Source organism: Phaethon aethereus, assembly GCF_964289735.1.
Source record: "Phaethon aethereus genome assembly, chromosome: 1".
Classification (NCBI taxonomy): Eukaryota; Metazoa; Chordata; class Aves; order Phaethontiformes; family Phaethontidae; genus Phaethon; species Phaethon aethereus.
The window spans coordinates 94,377,203-94,404,645 of record NC_138575.1 but is presented as its reverse complement, the minus strand read 5'-3'; the positions used below and the strand labels follow the sequence as shown (position 1 = coordinate 94,404,645).

Genomic DNA, 27,443 nt, shown 5'->3' with positions numbered 1-27,443 from the left:
GTATAAGTCACATGGATGGGTTATTTTAAAAAAGATTTGATAATTAGAGGAGGACATCTCTTAGTTTAGTTACATCGTAAAGTGCCTTGTGTAGTCATATTCTATCGTTGGAATGACTGCCTGTACAAATTTCAAGAAAATAAGAAGGTACCTGAGTTTCTTGTTAAGGAAAATGTGCAATAACTAGAAAACCTGTAAAACAAAGGGGAAGTCACATTCAATGGTCTGCTCAACAGTATTTCTTGCTAGCAGGAAAATAACACCTGTACAGTTAAGAGACTGGGAAATTAAGACAGCAGAACCCTGGTAATGACATCTGCTGCTCACTCAGACATACAGACCTTCCTGTTTTAAGTTAAAGCGGGGAACTAGAAGTTATTTTCAATAAATCTTACAAACACCACACAAACATTTACAATTTCATTTACATATTTAGTATTTGTTATTAACAAGTGCCAAAGTGAATTGCACCTAGCAAAGCTAATCCCTAGCTACCTTCTTGTAGTTGCAGGGAAAGCAGGGTCCTCCCTCAGTTTTTCAGTGGCTCAGAAAAAAACCCACATTCCTGTTCTGAACCATCCTTTGAAAGTGTGCCCTCCTGTTGATGAAGGAAAAAGAGGGATTAGTTTTGCTAAGCTGAGAAGTCTGCCTTTGTAGAGGAGACCTTCCTAGTCTCCCTTGTGTATATCACCCTGAAATGCACGTTGGGCCTGAATCTGCAGTCTGGAGTATACTGGATCATTATAAACTAAAGTGTCTGTCCACCTGGAACTGAGGCAGACAGCAAACTGAAAAATTAAACTAAATTACTGCTTTCAACTGATAATTTTGGTACTAGATAGAAGTAAAACCTATTATTTTGTACTAGATAGAAGTAAAACCTATTATTTTAGCATGTCAGCCTCATGAACCATTTCTTGACAAACACAAACTATATGATAATGATGGAAGAAATTACCTGTTAAAAACCCCTTAGTTTGTTTAGCAATAGCAAAAAAATAATCAAGATCTTGAAAATAAGCTATTTCTAACTATTGAGAAGACTTGAACTACCTTGCCAGAAAAGTTATTTTCCAGTTCAGTTTGAGTTGCTTGCTGGGCAAATGGAGCAAGTCTCAAGTCATACAGTGAGCAAGAATTAGAATTTTACTGATTGAGGGCCTATAGCTGCTCAGTAATTCCCTCCTTGCTTGCCTTATAGCAGCTAAAGCAGTTAGAACACTATTTTGATAGTACACAGCTTCTAACATGACGGTTACTTCAATCAGAAAGCACAGTATGAAGCATAACTAAGATCAATCACCTCGCTAAAAGAAAATTCTAATTGTGAGGCATTTGATATTGATGTTCAGAACTGTTTCAGTAATTTTTATTGCTTTTTTGTCAGCTGAATGTTTTACAAAAATATTGCTCACATGCAGAGTAGAGAATAATGGGACCTCTATACCTTTCAGAAATTAATCTCAAGTTTCAAATCTAATACAGAAGCCGCTGTACCAAGAGGAGTGATTACACTTTGGCCAGACTCTATGAACCTCCAGTTTCATCCTCTTACACTGGGATCTCAGTTTCATACAGCTACCTCCTTCACGTCCCTACAAAGAAGGGTTCAGACTCCTGTCTCTTCAATCCTTCCTACTTTCCCTGTTGCCCCTGCCACCCACTACCCGCCTGCTCAAAAACCGATTAACAGTTTGTTTGCGCAAAGGAGCTCATTCCAGAACTCTAGTGAGCACGACCACACACAGCTGTTTACTGCTTTCACACACAATTGCATCCCAGTTTAGGAACCTTGAGGTAACAGCTCTTTACACTGCAACAAATCTCTAACACCGCTATGTAACGAAAAAGGATACATGTGAACTCCAAGTTCTCCCCCACCTTCTGCAACAGTCTCAATTATTTTCTTCATCACTTCTGCATGCCTGAAAAACAGATCAGAAACAGTGAAAATATTCTAAGGAAAAAGTAACTCCTCCTTCATCTCAATAATATTAGGTTTTGTGCAAATTAAGTAGTTTTGGACTGTTACCTTCAGAAGCAGCAAGAGTAAGCTTTCAGTTTACTAAGGGAAAAAATCTCAACCATAACAGAAAGTTAATATTATGTGATCAATGTAACATTATTTGCCAGCTCCTTACAATCACAAGGAAAGAGAAAGATGTTCTATGCTACAGAATAGACTGAGTGCTATAATAAGAGCCTATACATACTGCTTGTCACTAGTGTAATTGTTAATTTCTAAATGCCACAAGCTACCAGGTAAGTCCCCAGAAGGTAATCCTCGCCAGCAGCAAGCCACGAGAAGTTCCTAGATTACCCCTGAAAAAGATGCCTAGAAATTGCTGCAACTTTTTTAGCTGCCTCTGTTGCACTCAAATTTGTAGAACTTATGAGGTACCAAATACTTATGCAATTCATAGTTTCCTAGGAAAGGCAGGCTAAACCAAATTCTGCAGAATTTCAGAACTACTGCTCTCGAACTGACTTAGGGTATGGAAACTTTCTCCGACTACAGCAGTAACTTGGGTTCTATGGCAGATCCGCAGCTTTTAAGCTAGCTACTTCCCTCTCATGACTGTTATTGTAACGCACTACAAGGAAAGATAAACATTTCCTCTGGTCACTGTGTTTTGACATTAAGTCAGCAATGACATGCCAGACCTACTATGAACCACACAGACATTTGTGTACAAAGCTGATCCTGGGCGTATAATATGGAATCACAGAATAGCTAAGGTTGGAAGAGGCTGGTCATCATCTAGTCCAACCCTCCTTGCTCAATGAGCAGTAAAGCAGAACAGGTTGCTCAGGACCTTGTCTGGTCTGGTTTTGAACACCTGCAATGATGAAGACTTCAAATCTTTTCATGACCAGTTACAATTCTGAAGTAATGGTCTTATGTTCAGAATAGTTCTTATACCCCATAAACCAGGGGATGAAGAACATACAAAAATCAGAGGGGAGAACTACTGTATGGTTAACTGATGTTTTATTTATATGTTTTTAACACAAACTCCCAGGTTGTATAACTCATCTTACTTTTATCTACACTTCAATGTTGTTTTAAATTCATGATTCTGTAGGCAATCTTTATCAGTGAGGTCACATAGTGCTATGGACATCCACCTACACAACACTGCAAGCTACTTAACAGTAGTAGTTTAAAATACTCATCCTGAAACAACCCTATGTGCGTACTGAGAACAAGGAATAGTGGTAAACAGAGTTTGCATAACCTTCTGACCATGCTTTGATATCATTATGCAAATCTAAATAGCTGAGCAGTAACTGGCATTTAGTAGTTACCTCCAAAGTTAATCATGCTGCCAATGACTGCAAACATAAGGAAACAAGCTGTTGCAAAGTTACCAAGACACATTGTAAACAGGAACATGCAAGCCTGGGGAAATACTAAAGGTCAGATTTGTCACTTGCTGTGCTGTTGATCTTTGCAAATCAGCTAACCCTCACAGCTGATTCCAATTCTGGATTCTCATGATGCCCCTGCAGAATACATGCCCTATCAGGTGCCAAGGCCAGTTGCTTCTATGTAGGAATGTGGCCACTGTCAAAACTTAAGCTTTGACCTCGTCCATAACAGTGGACTATTTTTTGTACTGGCACAGAATACAGGTCACCCTACAGCTATTAGAAGTCTTTACCAATTTAATATCATGCATCTTAATGACATTTGTTCTTTTCTGTTTTCTAAGGACTAGCTAGGTAACTGGAATTCCATACTGGCCACAGTAATGGTCATTCTTACTGTCATACAGTTACTCATGAAAAGCTCTGCAGGTGCTTTATAAACTTGCAAAAGTTTTTTTCCCATTTTCAGTTTCCTTCTGTAAGAAAATTTTGAGGAATTAATACAAAGTATGTGTATCACCCAATGGAAAGAAATAGGATAACTTTGGGACAAATGTAATCTAAAATATCCTGCTATCTAGGAATATCTTTTTTTTTTTTTTTTTTTTAACTTCTGAATAAAAGTCCACTGGAAGTAACTCTTAACTCAAGGTGACTAAATACACTACATGCTCACCGGTGCTTGTTCCGGGACCTCTTTGTAGATCACTTGAGCTATCAAATAGATCAGACATTTAAAATATCTACTAAAAATCACCTAATCTACCTTCCAGCTCTTGAGGTGGTTCAGGTAACATAAATGAGTTACTATTCATATTCCAAGTCAGAAATACTGCTGTTCCTATTGAAAATAAATTGAGATATACAGAGTTAAGACCATACGTTAAGTGGTTAAAAATTAAGTTGAAAGAAGCTGATTTCTTAGCCTAATTAGATGACCCTTTATGCACTCATCAGGAATATTCACTTTCCAGCTGAAGAACCCCCTCTCCTGCTTTGCAATTCACCAAAGCTGTCAGTCAAAATATGTTGTTAACTTCACACTGGAATTCAGCACAGCTGACATACTGACATTCAGTATCAGCTGGAAGGGAAATATATACCACTTGAAAGTAAAAGTGAAAAATAAAAGCCTTCCCAACATATGGGGAAAAATACCCCAACACCAAAAATTTTTCATTCCCCTCCCTGCTACCTTGCAGTTCATAGAGATAAAAGGCCTTCCACGGGGCTTTCAGTGTAGTGGACAACAACTATAAGCTTCCATAACAGAGGGTAAAATGCAAGACTTTTTAGGACAGTGTACTTTCAAGAAAAAAATTATCTATGAATTTGATTCAGTGTCTGTAACTGCTCACACATAATGAGACAGGTAAGGAAAGACCCACAAATGTCATCATTAGGAGAAATATTCAGAATCCGCAATAGTCAGTTAACCTTAAGTTCCACAATTCACCGATTGTTGCAGTTGCCTCTAGTCACTTCCCTGCAGATATTTATAGAGTACGTAAGAAGGAAAAAAGAGTTCAGAAACCTATCACCATTTATTCTGAAATAGAGAAAAATAAGCCCTTGGAATTAGTGCAAGTAATTCAGATCTAACTGTAAATGCGTTTAGTAGTTAACTAGTTTGATAGTTGATAAAAAAGTTGAGAATTGTGATTAAACCAGTTTGTAGCAATTAATGAGGAAGCTGACTATGTTCCTCCTGGTACCATAAAAATGCTGACAATAAATACAACTTAGAGCAGATCTGCAAGATGAACAGTTTCAACTAGCTACTCAAAATAGAAGAAATCTCAAGCAGCTGACAGTGGCACCAGACTGCCATTTCTTTCCTTTCTCTCACGCACGACATAGGGATACACACGTCACAAAAACCAGCTAAGTAAGTTTAGGACCATTCAAATACCCTACATTACACAATTCTTGCAATGTGCAGGGAAGCAACAGTAGCAGAGTTAGCTAAACACTGGTACTTCCTAGCTAAATTAAGAATAAAACAACATTTTTCGCTATTACTTTTCACTTCAGAAGCCCAGACCTTCTTAGCTGTTAGCCTTACCAATTTAAGAAAACAGTACAGTTCACCTTGGAGAATAAGAGAACATACTTTAAAATCTCCATTTTAGACATGCTGTTAGCCTCTTTCTTCACAGTCTCGAGATGACCTTTTTAAACCTTTCTGACATTGAGCAGTTGCCAGTCAACTAGATTGCTTTTTGAGAAGGACTAGACAGCTTCCTCCACATTTAAGACTATCAACAAATCTGTCTCACTGTGATATCAATCATCTTTCTCATGCTTAAAAGACTAATTGGAACAAGTGCCATGATGCAAACCATTTCTTCAAGTGTAGATGTAGATTACATAACAAAAGCATCGGCATTTCACTGGCTTCAGAGAAAGGAGTGAAAACATGCACATACAGCTCTCATCCATGAAGACTCTCAATCCAAATTCACAGGCTAGCATTAAATTGTTTCTTACCGTGCAAAGATGTTTGCAAAATTAAGCAGATTACGTTGCAGCCACCACACAGTACAAAACCCACAGGTCTACCTCGTCAGTGAGAACTGTCATGCCCAAATATCTGGTCATTTTTGTTTCTTCTGAGAGTGCCCTCCCAGCCTGCATCCGTCAACAGGAGCTTGTTCCCAAACAATTTATTAGCAGGGCTTCCAGCAATCACTAAATTAAGCCTTGGCTTCAGGCTCTTTTTCCTCCTTCTCGTAGAATCATAGAATAGTTTGGGTTGGAAGGGACCTTTAAAGGTCATCTAGCCCAGCCCCCGTGCAATGAGCAGGGACATCTTCAACTAGATCAGGTTGCTTAGAGACCTGTCCAGCCTGACCTGGAATGTTTCCAGGGATGGGGCATCTACCACCTCTCTGGGCAACCTGGGCCAGTGTTTCACCACCCTCATTGTGAAACATTTATTCCCATTTCTCTAGTAAAAATCTACCCTCTTTAAGTTTAAAACCATTACCCCTTGTCCTATCGCAACAGGCCCTGCTAAAAAGTCTGTCCCCATATTTCTTATAAGCCCCCTTTAACAACTGGAAGGCTGTAATAAGGTCTCCCTGGAGCCTTCTCCTCTCGAGGCTCAACAATCCCAACTCTCTCAGCCTGTCCTCATAGGAAAGGTGTTCCATCCATCCGATCGTTTTTGTGGCCCTCTTCTGGACCCACTCCAACAGGTCCATGTCTTTCCTGTGCTGAGGGCTCCAGAGCTGGACGCAGGACTCCTGGTGGGGTCTCACCCGAGCGGAGTAGAGGGGCAGAATCACCTCCCTCAACCTGCTGGCCACACTTCTTTGGATGCGGCAGTTTTCTAAGTTCTGCTTCCTGTACTACTCTTGAGCACCGAGACTGACGTTTTCACAAGTGTATTTTGTTAGTGTAGACTTAAACCTGAGGATTTAAAGACCAACTATAAACTTTACCACTTTAACTTTTTCTACAAGACAGCCAAACTGGGGAAAAAGCTACTTCTCAGTTGTACAATGGCTTCTCTGCTTAATATTGTCCAGATATAAGCCTGACTGCTTGGTGAAAGTAAAGACTGTTGTTAAGCAGTAGTTAAAGAACTATGAACTGGAAGAAACACAAGATACAGATCTACAAAGCCCATGAATATACATCCTTGTAAGATCAAAAGTAACCATAAACTACTTGGTGCAAAGCTCCCTTGCTCTCTCTCTAAAGAATGGCATACCCTTCCCAAGACTAATCTTATGATCAAATAATTCCTAAACCAGAAACAAAACTGTTTTGAATCTGCAAAAACTAACACAAACTTGACAACAAACTGATTCTTTGATACCTCAGTTAGTGACACAGATCCCATAAGTGTTTAAGTCAAAAGACATTACAAACTTAAAGGGGCAATCTGGACTATTTTTTTAAACCTATGAAAGACTACAAAGGGTGTCTCTTTTTAAAAAGAGATAAAAACCCAAACTCGTATCTCTAAGAACTTCATACTTTCAAGAACCTTGAGTTACACTGTTTAAGATACTGTCTCTGTATCACTAAGACACCTAAAAGGATGTTAGGTCCTACATCTAAGATGAAAGGCACCTTTCAAAGACACAGAAGAAAATACCTGTGCAGCTAGTAGAACTACAGACTCCCTAGGCTTGGGTAAGAAATGTGGAAAATGCAACAGAGAAGACCTAAAAACACAAGTGTGTTTTGCACTTGTGTTCAACAAATATTTCAGTGTGGCAATTAGAGGACCTCTATTTATGGAAATAAAACACAGCAGAGAGGAAACAGTCTAGGAGGTTCCTAGATAACATTCTGACACAGCTGGTAAGTGAGTCTACCAGGGAAGGTGCTTCGCTTGACCTGTTTACAAACAGAGAAGGACTGGTGGGAGATGTGGTGGTCAAAGGCCACCTTAGGCTTAGCAACCATGAAATGACAGACTTCTCAATTCTTGGTGAAGAAAGGAAAGGAGTCTACAAAACCACTGCCACGGACTTCCAGAGGGCAGACTTTGGCCTGTTCAGGTCACTGGTTGAAAGAGTCCCTTGGGAGACAGTTCCAAAAGGCAAAGGGGTCCAGGAAGGCTGGACATTCTTCAAGAAGGAAATCTGAAAGACGCAGGAGCAGGCAGTCCCCATGTGCCATAAGATGAGCTGGCAGGGAAGATGATGGACCTGGCTGAACAGGGAGCTTTTGCAGGGACTCAGGAAAAAAAGGAGAGTTTATCACCTCTGGAAGAAGGGGCAGGCAACCCACGAAGAGTACAGGGAACTCGTTAGGTCACACAAAGAGAAAATTAGAAAGGCAAAAGCCCAGCTAGAACTCAATCTGGCCACTGTCATAAGAGATAACAAAAAAAAAAGTTTTTACAAATATATTAACAACAAAAAAAAGAGCAAAGGAGAATCTCCATCCTTTATTAGATGCGGGGCAGGGACATTGTCACCAAGGATGAGGAAAAGGCTGAGCTACTTAATGCTTTCTTTGCCTCAGTCTTTAACAGTCAGATCAGGTATCCTCAGGGTATTCAGCCCCTTGAGCTGGAACACAGGGACAGAGAGCAGAACAAACCCCCCATAATCCAGGAGGAAGCAGTTATTGACCTGCTATGTTACCTGGACCCTCACAAGTCTATGGGGCCAGATGGGATCTGGTGTATGGAGTATGGAGGGAGCTGATGGAGGAGCTTGCCAAGCCACTCTCCATCATTTATCAGCAGTCCTGGTTAACAGGGGAGATCCCAGACGACTGGAGGCTTGCCAATGGGTTGCCCACCTACAAGAAGGGCCAGAAGGAGGATCTCAGGAACTACAGGCCTATCAGCCTGACCTTGGTACTGGGAGAGATTATGGAGAGGTTCATCTTGAGGGCGCTCACACGGCATGTACAAGACAACCAGGGGATCAGGCCCAGCCAGCATGGATTCATGAAAGGCAGGTCCTGCTTAACCAACCTGATCTCCTTCTATGATCAGGTGACCTGCCTAGGGGATGAGGGAAAAGGCTGTTGTCTACCTGGACTTCAGTAAAGCCTTTGACGGCATCTCCCACAGCATTCTCCTAGAGAAGCTGGTGGCTCATGGCTTAGACAGGTATACTCTTTGCTGGGTAAACAACTGGCTGGACCTCTGAGCCCAGAGAGTTGTGGTGAAGAGTTAAAATCCAGTTGGCAGCCAGTCACAAGCGGTGTTCCCCAGGGCTCAGTTTTAGGACCAGTCTTGTTTAATATCTTTATCAATGATCTGGATGATGGGATTGAGTGCTCCCTCACTAGGTTTGCAGAATACACCAAGTTGGGTGGAAGTGTTGATCTGCTGGAGGGTAGGAGGGCTCTGCAGAGGGATCTGGACAGGCTGGATTGATGGGCAGAGGTCAGCTGCATGAGGTTTAATAAGGCCAAGTGCTGGGTCCTGCACTTCGGTCACAACAACCCCATGCAATGCTACAGGCTTGGGGAGGAGTGGCTGGAGAGCTGCCTGGCAGAAAGGGGCCTGAGGGTGCTGGTTGACAGCCGGCTGAACATGAGCCAGCTATGTGCCCAGGTGGCCAAGAAGGCCAACAGCATCCTGGCCTGTATCAGAAATAGTGTGGCCAGCAGGAGTAAGGAAGTGATTGTGCCCCTGTACTCGGCACTGGTGAGGCCGCACCTCAAATACTGTGTTCAGTTTTGGGTCCCTCACTACCAGGATGACATTGAGGTGCTGGAGGGTGTCCAGAGAAGGGCAACGAAGCTGGTGAGGGGTCTGGAGGACAAGTCTTATGAGGACCACCTAAGGGAACTGGGATTGCTTAGTCTGGAGAAGAGGAGGCTGAGGGGAGACCTTATCGCTCTCTACAACTACCTGAAAGAAGGTTGTGGTGAGGTGGGTTTTGGTCTTTTCTCCCCAGTAACAAGCAATAGGACAAGAGAAAATGGCCTCAAGTTGCTCCAGGGGAGGTTTATATCAGATATTAGGAAAAACGGCTTCACTGAAAGAGTGGTCAAGCATTGGAACAGGCTGCTCAGGGAAGTGGTGTAGTCATCGTCACTGGAGGTATTCAAAAAAATGTGTAGACGTGGCACTTCAGGATGTGGTTTAGTGGACATGATGGTGTTGGGTTGACAGTTGGACTTGCTGACCTTAGAGGTCTTTTCCAACCTTAATGATTCTATGATTATCAGTGTAAAATTTCAAGGACTTCCAGGGGAGCAGAAGGTAGTTATTAGAAAATAAGAAAGTAATTTCATGTTCAAATAGCTTTTTCTGCTCCCAAAGTATACATTATACTTTTACCCTGCCCAAAAAGCAGCAAATGAAACAAGAGAACTTCTTACAGAGTTCTAATAGTCTGCCATCTTCTGGAGTCCGCAGGGAAGTGGAGGAAAAGGAAGTTGAGCAGAGAGAAGACAGCTCTAACTGCAGAATACACTTGCGGTAGTGAGCACTGGAATGACTTCAGAGAATTGCTGATATCTTCCCTTCGTACTCCCTTAGAAGCTAACAGACCACTATGGCAGCCAACTATGGAAATATATCCAGAAAACCTGAACCAAATCCTTAACAAGACCAGTGAAGTGCCTTTGTGTCTACATTCTGAATCAGACCAGAAACAAAGACTTACCTGCATGGATGAACTGAGCACATGGGAGGTGGAGGAAGATGAGGATGGTTTTCAATGGTCACTGTTTTCTTAACGTGATCTTGACTAATATCTTCATACATATGCTCTACTGTTAAAGGCTGCCGTTGCTATATGGGAAAAAGGAACACAAGAACAAAAGCATTACTAACAAAGAACTGCTGAGAAGGAACAAAAGATCTTAGCATCATTAACAGATGAAGCACCATGAATTATAAGCATCTAATACACAACAGTGAAGGTACACTGAAAGAATTGCATGTGTTAAAATCTGTATGGTGTAGAAACAGTACTGCACAATTTTTTTTTTAATATACCAGGTGAACTGTAAAGTTAATTGAGAACCATTTAGGTATTTGAGCCGTAAGCCTTAACCAATTTTAACTCAAGAAACTTAGTCAATTAAAGGGAAGAGTGATTTATCTAATCCTCTCCCTCTGAAGATCATGAAAACACATACCTGCTTACTTGACTGAGTTTACTGGGGTTATTACTAGCTCTAACAGAGCTAACAAATTCAAATGACAGAGCATAATTTCCTTCCAAAAGTGCTTGGCACAATTTTCAGTGAAACTGTTCCTACTTTCTGCAAGTACCATAAGTTCTGTCTGCAACCCTGACTGTATAATGGTTTTCTCACCATTTTTTCCTTGAAATTTCTACTGTGAATAAGCAAAAATAGCCTTGCTATTTGACACTGTGAGTCTAATTTCACAAAAGTGGGGAAAAAAACAACATAGGTATACCTCATCATATCCAAATAACCAGAGCCTTGGAGTTTGGTAATATTTGTCATATGTGATGTAGAGGTCATAAGTTCTAGTCTGTAGAATAGCATCTTCCCCTCCAACATCAACTTTAGCTTTGTTAGCTTCTACAATCTGTCTTGTGTCAAGCGTTGCCTGGTTCAAGGTAAAAACGACAACATTAGTATAGTCTTGTTTGGGTTCCCTCCTTTCCCATCCTACATAGTTATGTAAAGCTATAAAACTGAAATTAATGTTTTTAAGAGAGCATTAAAAAAGCCACAGGCTTTTGGGTTTTGTTTTTGTCTTTAAATTATGAGTATTAGTTTCTCTCCCACCAAGTAGTTTCTGGTTTTATTTTTGGTGTGTTTATTTTTTTTTTTTTAATTTTTTAAAAAAAGGTATGATTTCTTAAGGAAGCATGCAACTACATTGTCACATCCCCCTCCCTTCTTTCACTAACAACTTTTGAACCCAACAGACAGTTCCAATGAAATTCAGAAGGCAGAGGTCTCAGTTTATGCAGGTTCGTGAAGACGTTAAGAGTACCACAAATAACAATGCCCTCTGTTTTCTCTCGCCACATTCTGGTGCATCAGTGTAATCTATTGAACCTATAAACCACTCATCCTCCACATATAAGCCTCAAGAACAACCACTGCATTTTTTCCTCTTGTGATTACAACACTGTGTGCAAGCAGAGCAAAAAGAACAAGCAAAAAAAAAAAAAAAGGCAAAATTACTGTGATCAAAATCTCTGAGGACCTAATAGATAAGGTTACTGCAGTAGACTGGCAGGAGACAAATCCACAGGAAACCAGGCTCAGTAATCCCATTGCTCATAACAAGCTTGTTATATCAGCCACTTGTTATCATTATTTTTACTTTGCTTGTGCTCATATTGGTGATAAGCATTTTAACAAACAAGATAGAGAACTGTTCACTCACATCATCTGTCTCCAATAGCCCACTTTCTTCATACTCTGAAAAGAAGACCCATAAAATTCTATGTTCAGCTTGTAGCTCATATGTCTCATTCATAGACAACTCCTTCAAAACAATCTACATGTATCTAAAGATGTTTTATTCAGGTAGACTTCCCAATCCCCAAACCAGACTATACCTTTTTTAATATAAATTTGACCAAGACTACAGTAAATACATGATAAGCAATCTATAAGTGGCTTTAAGTAGGCAGACTGAGTTTAAGTGTAGGTATGAAGCAGGAAGATGTGCTAAATCCCTAATTTTTTACTTGCTTGGATCTGTTCTGCTACTCAAATTAATTTCCCAGTCACTAACATTCACACAGGTTTTAGCACACAAGTTAAATTAAATGTGCATCAATAAGACCATACAAATATGATAAAGAGCATATGCCTGCTGAATTTTTCAGCATGCATTCTATGAAGAGAAAGAGTAGTGTTTTCTTAGAGTGTACTGCTTTAAATAAAGGCCTGAAATAAAGCACATCCCACCCCATTTAAGGAAATACCTTCCATGTCTGCAGCTTCTCCTTCATCTTCCTCATCATCATCTTCACAAGATGCTGAACGCTCTGGTATTTTTATATTATCCTTTAGAAGTTAAATTGAAAACATTGCTTTAAAGACTGCTGAATCTACCCAGCCTAACAGCCCCAGCAAATTTAAGGTATAAGTCCAGTCAATACATACAGTGAACCAGAAAAATAATTTATGCAACATTAAGAAGGACTATACTGAACTCAAATATTTGCTTATTAAGCAAATTTAGTTTCAAAGTCCTAGATGACATTAAAAATCCACTAAAAAGTTCTCCTTTGACTTTATAATCTGGAATGATTTAATTCCTAAACAAAGAAGAATAAACATGGTGTTAAACAGCCCATAATTTCAAATGAAAGGCAATGACTAAACAGCTATGACTAAATATGTAGGTTAAGATTTTGTATGTCCTAACCCACAGTCAACTGTGCAGCAGTTACCATAGATATCTCAAGTTGGAAGGGACCTGTAAAGATGATCGAGTTCAACTCCCTGCTCCTCATAGGACCACCTAAAACTAAATCATATGACTAAGAACATTGTTTCTATGAACGAAGAGCATCATCCAGTTCCATAATTGTTTTTAAAACACAAGAGAGTCCCAAAAGAGATCACATTTTGACATCACCGTCTGAGGAAGCACAGTCCAGTAGAAGCTAATACTGCACAAGCCCTCAGCCAACTTTTCCTTTTAGGCACTGTGGGCCTATGCATAGCATTTGAACCCAACAGACAACCCTAGTGAAATTCAGAGGGGAGAGGTCTCAACTTACACAGGTTTCATGAAGACTTGACGAGAATACTCCAAATAACGATTGCAAGTAGAAGCTGCTGTAATTGTAAGCATCAGATGGCTACTTTCCTCATTAAAAAAACAAAACAAAACCACACCAAAACCAGGAAGAAACTAAGTTGTGAAGTGCTTTGGCAAACAGAACACTAGCAGAGAGAGAGAGTTGTTCTTCTGGATTGGACCCGTGGTCCAAGAAATGGAAGTACTGTACAACAAGCGATTTTTTCCACATACAATACATTAGAAGTGAATCCAATTTATAACACACAACAGCAGTTATGAATCACAATAACATTCTGCAAGTATTGTGTTTTGCAGAAACAATGATCACCCTTAGGTATTCCTTAGAGTGTTTCTTCCACCCCTACGTTACTGACTTGTGAAAAAAAATCAGTATTTTTACTATGTTCAGCACAGTCTCACTTGAAATATGCATACTTCAGAGTTCATCATATCAATAGCATTTTGAGCTGTTTACAATTGTGCAGTAGCATGCGACAGCCCATTCTATTTCCTCCTAATCTTTAGAATCCAAAGCTTTGTGTTTAAGAAACTCTCATAGCACACAGACAGAACTCCACTTTAACAACCAACTCATCTTTAACAGCATTTTGTGTCTCTTACTTTCTCTACATTTCTTAAACATGTTAGCTAACACATTTCCATTTCAAGTACTTCCAACTGTTCTCAGTTTCCCATGGACTTAAGTTTCATATTTGGCTCCTGCTGCACAGTGACTTTTTGGAAACATGCAGAATCTGATGACTTTGTAAGGTGCATACATTTAAACAGTTTTAGTACTTGTAAACTTGAGGGCACAAGCCTGACCAAATGTGTTAAAACTCTACTCGCAGTAGTTAAAGATTATGAAGAAGTACTTTATAACCCTACACTATTTTTCCATATAAAAATTTCTTTACACTGGATCACCAACTATTAGTTTATTGAGACACAAAGCTGCAGTATCACTGTAAACAGAATTTCATTTTCAGTTTGTAGAAGCCTGGCACAAGAGCACACTGGCCAAAGACATTCCAAAAAGAACACTGCCTCAGTAAACACATAGCAATAAGGAGATGCACATGCTTAGACTAATATCATGGGCTTTGAAGGTCAAGGTATATCTGCAACACACAAAGTATATTTTAATCTTTCACATGCAGTACAAGATTGCTATGGGTGACTTCTATTTACCTTTAGGTCCTCTAATAAAGTGAGAGGAAAATTTAGAAACAAGTACCTTACTGTCTAGTGTGATCTCCTTAATGGCTTCTGTTGCACCCACTATACCTGTTAATTGAACAAAGAGTTAGCATTAAAAAGCTTGTTTGTTACAGAATAGTATAGAAAGAGGTTGCAAAGATTTCATAAAGCAACATATGATCTTTCCAAGTTACATGTCACAACAATTTTGATATTTGAAGGACTGTTTACGTGGTATTGGTAACACTCTTAGTGCTGGACATCCATAAACAAACCATACTAGTAACATGGAGCACAACAGCACAGCTCTTGCAAGTCATACAAATGTTATTGATGGAACACTGCAAAGTAATGTGGATTTTTATTTTCACGAATTTTTGCATAAAAGTGAGTTCAGGATAGGAGGCATTCACATCACAATAATGGAACTCAACTTCATGAGCAAGACATGCATTTATGAATCTTCCTGAGCATCTTGAAAGCAAGGTGTTCATGACAAAGCATAATGTAGCAGAACACTCAATGCTTTTAGCTGAGAGGAAGTGGGGGTAAAAAAAACATTCCAAATCACAGCAGTATCAACTCTTGAGTTCCTCCCCATCAGCTTTCTAGTTTTACTGTAGCTCTCACCCAGTACTCTTTGGGATACACAACAAGATTCTGCTTTGACACAGTACATTTATCTGATTAACTCTTCATCTGAAAATAAGTTACATCATTGTGGAGAATGAGCCTGGAATCAAGCAACTGCTCATCAGAAATAACTGGTTAAAGAAAAGGAATGCCAGTTGAATGCTGCTTGGAAACAATGCATTTCTAGTGGCTATGTGATCACTTACATACGTTTTTTCCTACCAGAAAACGTGGTGTTATAAAGTGGGTGGAAACAGATTTTTTTTATCTCCTTTGACAAGTGTATGGAGACCTGGACAGGTCTGGTCAGAGTCTTATAGTTGTACTACCACAGCATGGTGCCCAAACCAGTCAACCCTAAAAATAAAAACTTTGCAGAGGAGTCCAACCACAGCAGGAATAGAGAATGCATCCTTAAATCAAGGATATGACAAAGCTATGTCAAACGATTTCTTTGGTGTGAATTAAACTTCAATTACGAACTGTGACACATTTAAGAATTGCCAGTGATGAAAAACGTACATCTACAGAAACAAAAGGCAACTTCTCCCACCCTTTTTCTCCCCAGCCTGGCTGAACTATTTAGAGAACTTCATTCACATTACAGCAAAAAATTTACACTAAAGAAAGTCAAAACTGAGTGGATTACGTTCTAGGTTTGGAAATGGTGGAGAAAACATCATTGAAAGACAGAATTTTATTAACTCATAATAGAACATGAAGAAACAGACTAAAACTAATAAAATTGCCAATTCTTAGAAAAGAACAAAAGAGGCTGTGACAGAAAAGCTAATGAGATAGATCCGTATAAGCAGTAATTTTTAGACTTCTTTATAAAGCTCATCTAAGGACTTAGTGGAAAGAAGAATCATCTCCCACACTCATCTCTGTATCTAACAATATTTTGTTTCTTTTTAGTGCCTCCTCCCTTCCTCCAGTGACCTCAGATACTAAGATAATAGCTAATTTTCTAATGATTTCCCCTTTTAGCTCAATCCAACAGTTCAACAGAATGGGAAACACTGAAATAATTAAGTCAGTTGAGGTCATAATTAAGATAAAGATCTTAACATGCTTCACATACAATCTCACTAAAAAAACAGAAATTTGCATATTCTTCAAACAAATAATTTAAACCAGCATTCTCTTCACAGGATCTCCTTACTAAGAAATGAGCCACTACATAGCTCATTTTTTAAAATAACTTCACAGAACTTTAATATGAGAATAATGAAATAATTTATTGTCAATACCTCTTAAAAAGTAGCCTGTTTCAGGCATATACAGACACACAGTTAAACACCTGAGCAGTCATATACCGCTCAAGTGGATAGCTGACAGAACTTCTTTCTCCCAGATTAGACACTGGTACAAAGCCATCTATATGTAAGAAGGATTTTACTTTCTAAAGAGTGGAAGCTGAAAATCTTGCAGATCATCAAACACAAAGTCTGAAGCAAGACTCTGAATACCTGCATTGTGAAAAGTGTCTACCCATCCCCCATCACCATCATCTTCTTCTATAATTGCTTCCTGCTCATCTGAGTACTCCATCTGCTTACACCTTTTGTAGCACGGCACTGCAAAAAATTGCAAAACAAAATGAATGCAGCCATTTCTATATGAAACCAGACAGGAGCAAGAAATTATCCTACAAAGCTTTCTGAAATGTGTTAGTCTCTCATATATCCTTATCTAAGGAATCCTAAAGCTATATTCCAAATGCAAAAGCATGAACTTCAAAAACCAGGTTGATATGCTGTACCAGATAGTTTATTTCATGTACAATACAACACTTGCAGGGGCCTTAAAAATTCATTCTTCTGTTAACCCATTAGAGCACTTTCATGTAAGCTCTTAAGGATTAGCAAAGAATTAACTTCTCATGTCTCCTTAGACTGACTATGCATTTACTAACAACTGGAGAGAACCTGTTAGTTTTCTTCACATTGCTAAACTTTTAGTCTAAGTACAACTTTGCCTGGATTAGCATCAATTTACCAAACTGATTTGTCTTTAGATTTCCGCTAAAATTTTGCAATAGCTATTTATGCGATATATTAGGTATGTTTAATTACAAATTAACATCTAGAAGTTTAGAAGATGTTAGAATTATGAAGTTATTCTAAATAACGTCACATGCGTTACAGAGCCATTCAAATACAGATTTATACAAAGTTTTCAGAAAATAGTCCAAGAACACAGATCTGATTAAGGCAAAACAGACCTTTTCCAACCATAAACAAGGACTACATAAAAAATGCTCCTTTTCTACTACTGTGGAGGAAAAAACCCCCATCTTGCTGCATGAAGTGCAGAATTTGTAAATTGCTCCTAGACCTTTCAGAAAGGGAGAAGAGGGGCGTAAAAGTCAGTGAAGAGAAGTCTTCTAAAGACTTCCAAAATGACGTCTGTAGGATTGCTCCCAGCCTCACCAATAGCCCACAACCTTTGGTCAGGTGGTAGGCTAATGTGTCACTGTCATCAGGAAATACATTATTTTGAAATGTGATCTCGAAGGATCAGAGCAATGAGGGACCTTGGAAGTGGGGAGAAAAAGAGAAAATAGATCACTGGGCCATCCAGCCATCAGGACCATCTCGGCAAGTCTGTCCAACACTACTGTAAGCATTTTCACATGATAGCACACTGCAAAATTCCAAAAGCCAGCGAGTGAAATCCAAGTATAAAATACAACCCATTGCAGGTAAAAAAATCTCCTCAGGGTGTTCTTAGTACTGAAGGTTCATCTAATGGCATTATCTTTGACAGAATTTGAAACAAGATCTTTTGAGAAAATTATTTCCCCATAGTTGTACCAATGATTCTTATCCATTAAAAAGGTAGTCACCACAAGTATTATATACACATAACCATGAAGCTCATCAAAATTTTATTTAAAATTGTATTTTATATTATTGTTATTGACGGGGATAGTGACATGAATTACATATCTGAACTAGAAGTATCAGTGTCACCATGAAAGACATTTTGGGAACACTTCAATAGCCCGAGTTTTCCAAAAGAAAGAGGAAAAAGAACTTATTTTCCTTTTAGACACTGAATATGAGTTAAAGGACAGAAGGAAGGAAACACAGACAAGGAGGTTTATAATGTTTAAACTTCATTTCTACTACATCAAGGCAAGCTGTATTACTAGTATAAATCCCTGCTAACAACTGGTCTAATGAAAAGATTTTGGATGTGCAGGAGAAGTGTTTTTAATATTGCAAAGCCAAAGCATCCAAACTGCAAGATATTTGCTTCCCCTGTCAATACAGACAATCAGTAGAGCTGACAGCACAGTCAACCATGCTATCAATCCTAAGAACACTTATATTTAAACTTCAGCCTTACCATTTTTAGTTACCAAAAACTGTTTGTCTGTTGGCAGATAAGCCTTGACTTTTAGTTCTTCTCCTGAAGCCCTGTAAAATGAAGCGCACCATAAAAGGTTGAGAATTTGATGATCGGCAAACGAAAGAGCCCTTCTATTTCCAACGTATATCAGGAACATTTTATATACTCCTCTTGACCTATTCTCAGAATCTGTTTGCTACGACTTTACTCTTATACAAAGATTTTGACATACATATGGGTCAAAAAGCTTGGCCACCCCTAAACTATGGAGACTTGGATCAAAATTATTTTCTGCTTCACAAACTACTTTTACTTTGAGATGGCCAAAGACAGGTCAACAGAACAGTCTATCTGGTCTACACGAAATTTTCTAGGATCAGCAACAACATAGTCCCAAACGTTTGAAGAAAGCAACTTCAGAAAAAGCAAGAAATAGACCTCTAGAAATATAAAACCTGCCTATTGTCACCAGAGCTCAAGTAATCTTTGCCAAGCTCACATTACTCAAGCGCTTGCTTTCACCTTCAGTGTTTTTTGATTTGAAATAAGGGTAACGCTTTAAATAGCCTGTTCCAAACTGCTAAGACATAGACCAGACTCAACATCATGTTTTCTCTGAAGGAGACAGTAAAAAGGCAAGAAACAATGATTCAATCATAATAGTTCCTCCTTCAGCTCTTCATGGCCCAGTACAGAGTGAAGAACCTTGATGATACCAACTGCACAGACAATGCTCATCTAGGCACTAACTGATTAGTTTCATAATGCAAGATACCAGTAAAACATGAGGAAGCACCTTATTTGCACCCTTATTGTGCATTACAGATAAGGGATTTCCAAGGGCAAGCACTGTACCAAGTGATCTGATGTGGGACAACTTGCACAAATCTAATTAACAAATGCTTGTCTAAAATATACCAATTACAACTACTCCCTAGGAAATCCAGGCACATGGCCTCTGCTTTTTCAATCACCTAGACAAGCTCAGGGAGACATGCTCCTACTGCAGCTAAGCACTGAAAGCATTCACAGTATGTACTGGCTTACTGCCTCTAAAGCCTTAAGAAAACAAACAAAAAAATCCCCAAACAAATCCTCATCTCAACTACTGCTACACAGAACAACAAATAAATCCTGCCTGACTTAAAGATAGATTCATCATAAAAACAGCAGTAGTTCTACTACAAAAGTCCATGTACTACCCTAAAATGAGACAATCGTACAGTTGTATCCAATGGAAACACATTAAAGCATAGGTAGTGATGTGAGTTTTCTATAATTCTTTTGATTTTACTTACCATTGCCAAGTAGGACAGTGGTGAACTAAGTGATCTCCAGCTGCAACAAACTGTTGAGGCAGGAAAAAAATTACTGTTAAATATAGCATAAGGAAACAATCTCCAATTTTTCTGAATATTAGTATTTCAGTTGCACTTTCCTTTGAGAGACTATGTAACTAATAACTGTTTATATCAGCTTGATAACCCTTCCTTTTAACTCCATTAACTCAGACAAGACTAAATCCACTGTACCTGAAGGAAATGCATACTAAGCACAATAGCAAACCCAGATCAAGTTGAAAAAGCTGTGGTATTACACAAGCCTTCTAACAAGCAAAAAAGTTTTTAGACTCAGTAACATTGTTTACTTTGTGATGACAAAACTGTTTTTATTTGCCACCCTTCAAAGTTTTACAGACAATGAAGAGTGTAATGTAAAAAAAAAAAAATTCTCTTTCACTGTTCAAAACAATTTTGCAGCAAGAAAAAAAGTGAGACTGACATCAAATCAAATCAGCAAGAGAACTGCAACAGAGGAATAAACAGTATACATTTTAAGTAATGATCATCACTATGATAGTTCACCACTGACATTAACTAAACATGGCTAACCAAGTACTTAGCATATTGAAAAAATTATGTATAACTTTGTTCTGAAGAAATAGCTTTCAAAAATTTTCACTCCACTTGTTCTTAGCATCAAAAATAAAGGCTTTTATAAAATCACATCAGTATATCAAAGCAATATTGGAAAACTCATGCTAAACTTGTGTACAAACTCAAAATTCACCCAGCAGTCTAACTCACTGGGCTTATTTTTGGGGGGAACATAAACAGGGAAAGGCAAGCCTGCATTTAAGAACAGTGATATGTGTGGCCTCTGTACCAGTTACTTTTGAAAATGAGGCATACATCTATTGCTATAGTTGCTTTCTTGTCTTAAAATGCCAGTTTATAACAACATACTTCCTAGTTGACCAGAAGCTGTTGTAGCATGACACAACAAACTTGCAGTGTGTCAGCCATTTTCTCACCATGTCCTCCAAAACGAGGCATTATCAGCGTAGTGGAAAACACCACAACATGCACTGCATATGGATTAACAGATTTAATCTCTGCAAAAGTGCTTTCTTTCACCCATTTTCCAACAAAAGTCTCTAGCAAAAGTGAAATCTTCACTTTTTAAAAAACAGCAATCCTTCCCAATACATATGGAAATTTTAAAACTCATTAACCTCTACATAAAAATAAATAACATGTGAAACTCCAGCATTATTTAAAATTCTTTGTTCAAGGAACTGGAACACTGTTTGTGGCACCAATGTTAAAATATATTATTAAAAATTTAAGAAATGTAGTTTCTTTGTGGGTCTAACAGACACAAAAACCTAAAACAATACTTGAAATTTCATTTGTATTTTCCTCAGCTTAGGCAGCATAATTAATCTAGCTTGTTTCACTTTCTATTTCTCAAGCACTAATGCTATCTCATACCTGAATCAATATTGCAAAAGTGGCAAGAGATCAATTTTAGGACAACACCTTATTTCTACTCGTAGAAAGATGATTTTTCAGATTTGCCTGTACTTACATATAAAATTAAAACAGGTGTTATCTTTCTGAGATATTAACTAGTAAGAACTCATGACAGGCAAGAATTTGTTGAAGCTAAATAAAGTACAAATATACATGAAAAGAGGGAGTAGGTGTTGAGTTTGATTAATGAGTCATCTTTAGCCTTATCGCTAATTGATTCATCTTCAGAGACAAGCCACAGGAACCCCACAAAGTCTATAAAATTGTCAGTGTTTTAGACTAAAATACAGTTAAATTTAGATTGCATTACCTAAGAAATCCAAAATCATTCAAAGATAACATCCTAGCATCATTATAGATGACTTGAATTCCTCTTTAGCAATCATTACCATATAAAGAATACGTAAAATCATCAGGGAAGAGGAAAGACTGTCAAAGGGACAATCAGCAGACCCATGCTTTAGTCCCATCTAAATTTAACAAAAAATTGATCTTGCTATATAACAGTTCCCCTTTATTACTGCTTTGAAAGATCCAATTTGTTCATCTATCAGCACCTAACTTTATACACAGAATACATACTATTTGCATTCTCTTATTGATGTTTAAATGCTGCACTGTTTAACATAACATACTGTGGTTCTTGCTATGTTCTACAGAAAGTACCTTTTCTTTCAGTATTACTGCAAAGTTTTCTCCCATAGATCAAGAAGGGATTTTAAGCATTATTAGAACATTTGTCTAGACTTTCTCTGTTATGTTTGCTTTATATAGACTATAGATTATAAATATATTATGTAATATATAACATAGGAACATTTATATACACACACACATATATACACATATGGTTATCAGAACAACAGAACACGATGTTGCTAAGCCTGCTTTTCTGAGCAGTACTCTTCTGGATCATAGAAAGCATGAGTGCTTGCTTGCCATGCAACGTAGCAGAAAAATGCCAGGTACCAACGGTAAAAATACTTCTGTCCACATTATCTACCTGCATCAGTCACCATTTGTTCCATCTTTTTCCATCTCATCTTCACATTTGTGCATTCTGTCTCATTTTTCTTTCATTCTACCTAACAGTATTAACACTGTTTTCTTATACCTCTGTAAAGACAATGTATTTTCAGAACAGTAGCATGTTAATATGAGGAAAAGCATAACGAGGAAGTCAACATAGCACTGCACAATCACTGTTTTTACTATTCTTGAAAAAATCCTGTTTGTTTCTCTTTGCAGCAGACTCCTTAAAGAACTACAACTGCTTGGCAGCAACCCAAAATACAACCAGCCTGAAGTAGCCTACAAAGAAGAGGAGGGGAAAAAATAATAATCATTGGATACTTGGTGTGGACAAGCATATGTAATGATTTAGCGTCAGAAGGAACCAAAAGTGAGGTAAACAAAGATCTTTTGCAAGATACAAGTTCCCCTTCGAGTTGCTTATGGGAAGGATCTTTGAAACCAATATATTCATATTTTAGTCCTGAACTCCCAAGACAAATGGAGCACAAGCTTCCTTACAAGCTTTTCATAACATAATACAGGAAAAAAGCATCACACATTCAGATATCAAGGAGAAATTCTGTTGATCTACTTCATCTGTAGAGTAAAAAGGCCATTTAGAACTTCCACTTCATGGAAATTGTTTCAAGAAGCAATAATGAGTTGGCAAAGACAAGAACTGTTTGAGATGAACATGGTCATTTTGAGTAAAATCTATCCCTACTTTCAAAATACTTTTCAAAGTTTCTACATACTTACTTCTTCAGGTGTAATTACTCCAGTTTCTTTAAACTTGGACTCCTGCAATAAAGAAAGTTTAGAAATTTTGAGAACTGATGACAAATCAAAGCACCCCACTTCACTGGTAATACAAACATCTGCGCTACTTTTGTCTTGGAACTAACTATCTGAAAATCAGCTTGGAGGCAACCTCTGCCAGGGCTGATAGACAACTTCCATGTCCTAAAATGTAAGGCCCAAGAAAATTACTTGTTGCAGAATGTGGGGTATTATGAAAAAAAGATCACATATACAAAGTAATTTTTTTTTTTGCTACAGCCAATTATACCAATAATGAAGAAAAGATCGCCTGGCACTCTGTTACATTTGCCAGTAAGATACAGAAAACCAGCTGGAATCAGCGATTCTCTCAGTGAGGACCTTGGGACTGTTCTAGCCACTGTACAGCACTGCAATGCATCAACATGAGGCTTTGCAGTTAAGAAAAGTCATAAAATGAATGACCAAACCAACTTTGTGGTAGGAAAAGTTGTGCAGAAAGGCTTAGTTATTAACATTTTTTTGAACCCATTTCTGTGCCTTCATTATGCATCCTATGGAGACAGCTTTGATTTTCTTATATTGTCATGTTTTTTTATGGGGGAGAGAATAGATGGCAAACAGCAGCATGATGTAGTTCTGCATAGAGAAACTAAGTACTTTTGCATTAAAGACAACATAGATGAAGTTTAAGGATACGACATTTTTAGCATACTCAAATCTAGAGTAAATGTGTTTAGTTTCAGACTTCTGGGTTTTTTTTTCTTCAGAAAAGCCTCAAGCTCCAAGGAAACGTACTGTTCCACAGCATTAGAGCTATCTAAGAATGGCTTTTGAAAAAGAATACAATTTCAACCATGGCATAGCTCACTTTTCAAGTTTTTGCATCATCAATTACTAAATAACTTCCTGCCCTAAAGAACTCATGTTTTTTTTCTATCAAGACTAAAAGCAGCAACTGAAAAGTACCTCACTTTTGGCTACAACTTCACCCTATTCAATCATTAGGAAAGCATTAAAGAAAACCAGCCACTGCTGAACTTAGTTATTCTTGGTGCTTCACCCTGGTGCATTCTATTGCCTGTGTTATGTGAATTGAAATGAGCACATCTGTTTCATATAATACTGATTACTTCCTTTCTCCCCCATTTCTAAAGAAGAGACATTTAAGAACAAGATCAAGACAAGCAAAACAGCAGTTGTACAAACACCATAACATCACTATATGCTAGTTATTAGAAATCAAAGAAACTCAAACAACCCTAATTTAGCAATTTGGATTGCTCTAAAACTGAGAATTCTTGATAACACATTATGCAGCTCCACAGTGGAGACAACTTACTATTTAACCTCAAAATGAACTATAAGCAGTAAGCAACATGCACAAACTTGTGTTTCTGGAATTACATAAAGAAAATACGTAAAATATCCATCCTCTGTTCCTTGAGGGTAAAGAGTTCACTTTTTCACCTCTGCACATTCTGTGGTATGTAAGCTAGTGAGAGACACAGGTCTAGTTTCTTTACAATGTTACAAGGGTTTGAAAGAAATACTCTAACTTGGTAAAAGGGACATATATGCATAATATTATCACCTCCCATTTGCGGGAGGTTCTACTCCTGATTCCTCTCATTAGTACATCTGGGCACAAGAATTAATCCACTATTACACCAGCTGTGCAACAGCAACTGTACTATGGTAAACAAGTCACTTCACCTTTCAATGTCACAACTTCACTGCAGTCCATATATGTCACATTGGTGGGCAACTCCAGAAAGGTCCACTATCCAGGCAAGAGCATATTATATACCACAGAAGTATAAGTTGAATTAACAACTGAGTATCACTGTCTTCTGCTCAAAGATCTAGTCTGCAGAGTACAAGGCATGCAGAAGGTCACACCATAAAACCACAGGCAGAGAGACTGCTGTCATAAACAATTACAATAGAAATATTTTTTCAAAAATATGGAAGAATGTCAAAATCAGTAGTGAAAGAACTGCTGGTAAGTCACTGACAAAGTTGTGTTTTACATAGAAAAGTACTTGTAAGTAGGAGACAGAAGATGGGATGTAGTCTAGCAACTGCAGAAAAAGACTTACAATTTGTTTCTACCTAAATAAGCAATAACAGGAATTGTAACAGATATGCTGCCCATAACGAGCAGACTGTTAACAATTCACTCTCAAGAGACAAACACTCCATTTCTACTATTGGCAGTTACTTTACTGCATAGAGGCTTGAATGGTATAGATTGCTGACACAGAAGTAAACCTGCTCACATAATGGAGATGTGACTAGTTTTTTATGTCAGCTGAATAAGTCGCACTCTTGCCCAAAATAATCATTGCAACGCATTCCTGAAACCAGGCTTAAACCTATCAGCACACCCGCACCTTTGGATTTCCATTCCCGGCGACACAATTAGTTAAAGTTCAGCCACTTTAATAGAAAACAGCAACAAATAAATTATTCCTCAAGCTGTAGGACCGGCAACAGCCGGTCCGAAGGCCTGCACCTCCCAGGTGAATGCTCCCACCCCTAACGGGATGTGAGCTCCAACTCAGCTTCCCTCCAGCCCGTAGGCCCCGGTGCCAGGGCAAGGCTTTGCCGCCATAAGGCTGCCCCAGCACAACCTCGGCCTGTCAGCGCACCTACGCTGGGGAGGCGTGAGGGACCACCGCGCCATCAGAGACCCTCCATCTGTTGCGTAAAGCCGCCGCAACGACACAGTTCCTCGGGCCCAGACGACAAGCGAAGCCGCAGCCACCGGGCGGCTTCCGGGAAGACCCCCGGGGCGGGCGGACGCCCCTCAGGCCCCGCCGGGGCGGCAGGGAAAGGCCAGCGTAGGCGGCCATAAGGAGCCACCAGTGAGCGGGCAGCGGCCGCACTGCGGGCGACACCCCAGGGGAGCGGGGGAGAGACAGGGAAAGCCGGACCCCCCAACCCGCGACGGCGGCGGCTCACGGCCGCCCGGCTGCGAGAGGGCGGGCACGCCCCCCCACCCCTAACGGCGCCCAACACCGCCTCAAGGGAACGCGCGTCTCCTCCACCCCGCCCCGCCGCCAGGTTCCCGCGCGGACCAGCACCTTGAGCACGGGGGTGAGATACTCGGCCACCTCCAGGGCCTTCCCCTTCACCGTGTTGATGACGTTCTGCATAATGATGGTGCTGCTGCCGCTGGCGTGCCCCGCGAGGAGGACAACCGCCTCCCCCGCCCCTCGGCCAACTATCTCCGCGGCGGCAGCCGTCCCGGCAGCACCGCCCCCCGCCGGTCACGTGACCCCACGCCCTTCCCTAAGCTCTTCCAGCTCCCGCCCACCATCATGTCGCTCAGACATGACGGCACGCCGGCGCTTAATGATGCGCCGCGCCCAGTCCAGCGGCGATGCGCCTGCGCGGGGGCAGGCCCGGGCCAGCACCGAGCCCAACGCCCGCCTGAGCCGTAGCCGCCCCGCCCCTCGGCGTGTGCGCGCGCAAGGTGGGAAGGTGCGACGGGAGAGGCGGGGCGGGAAGCCGAGGGCTCTTCTTGCGCATGCGCGCTCCGCAGTCCTTGGGTAGGGGCGGGGGCGGTTCGCGAAGCAGGGAGGACGAGTGTGGGCGAGAGCTGAGGTCGAGCCCGCTTCCCCGTGGTCACGTGGCCGGAGCTGCCGGCAGGGGCGGGGAGGGTTGTCAAAGAGAATGAAGGTGCGCGCGCCCGCGCAGGGCGGTGGCGCGGGGGGGTGGGAGGGGGCGGGCAGGCAGGGTGCGCGCGCGCTGCTGGGCGGGAGGGCCCCGCCCCGCCAGGTGAGGCCGGCGGGGCGGGGGGGAAGGAAAGGGAAGAGAGCGGAGCCGGCCCGCCCGCTCGGCAGCCTGCCCGGCAGCGGCTTCGGTTGCGGCGCGGCGGGGGAGCTTTTAGCGGGACGTTGAGGTGCCGGCCGTACTCTCACGGGCTTGGCGGGCGGCCAGGGAGCCTGGTGATGGGCGTTGGTGGCGTGCAGCGGGGGTGAGGGCGGGGGGCGCGGCGGCGGCCTCCCGGGAGCCCGCGTAGGGGGTGTGCTTGACTGTGGCGTCTGAGCACTGGCCGCTGCCGCCTCGGAGCCCGGCTC

General features: G+C 40.3%; 1 protein-coding gene across 1 annotated transcript; it reads right to left on the bottom strand.

Annotated features, from left to right (window-relative positions):
• Window positions 1-69: 69 nt before the first annotated feature.
• ATG3 (autophagy related 3) lies at window positions 70-26,516 on the bottom strand (the record flags this gene model as incomplete). The annotated part of the gene is made up of 12 exons (XM_082011841.1): window positions 70-151; window positions 1,857-1,925; window positions 10,467-10,594; window positions 11,231-11,386; window positions 12,179-12,213; window positions 12,726-12,807; window positions 14,790-14,839; window positions 16,858-16,965; window positions 18,743-18,813; window positions 20,044-20,093; window positions 23,335-23,376; window positions 26,445-26,516. 12 exons carry the CDS (start codon window positions 26,514-26,516, stop codon window positions 70-72), a joined length of 945 nt encoding a protein of 314 aa, XP_081867967.1.
• Between the last annotated feature and the right edge of the window lie 927 nt (window positions 26,517-27,443).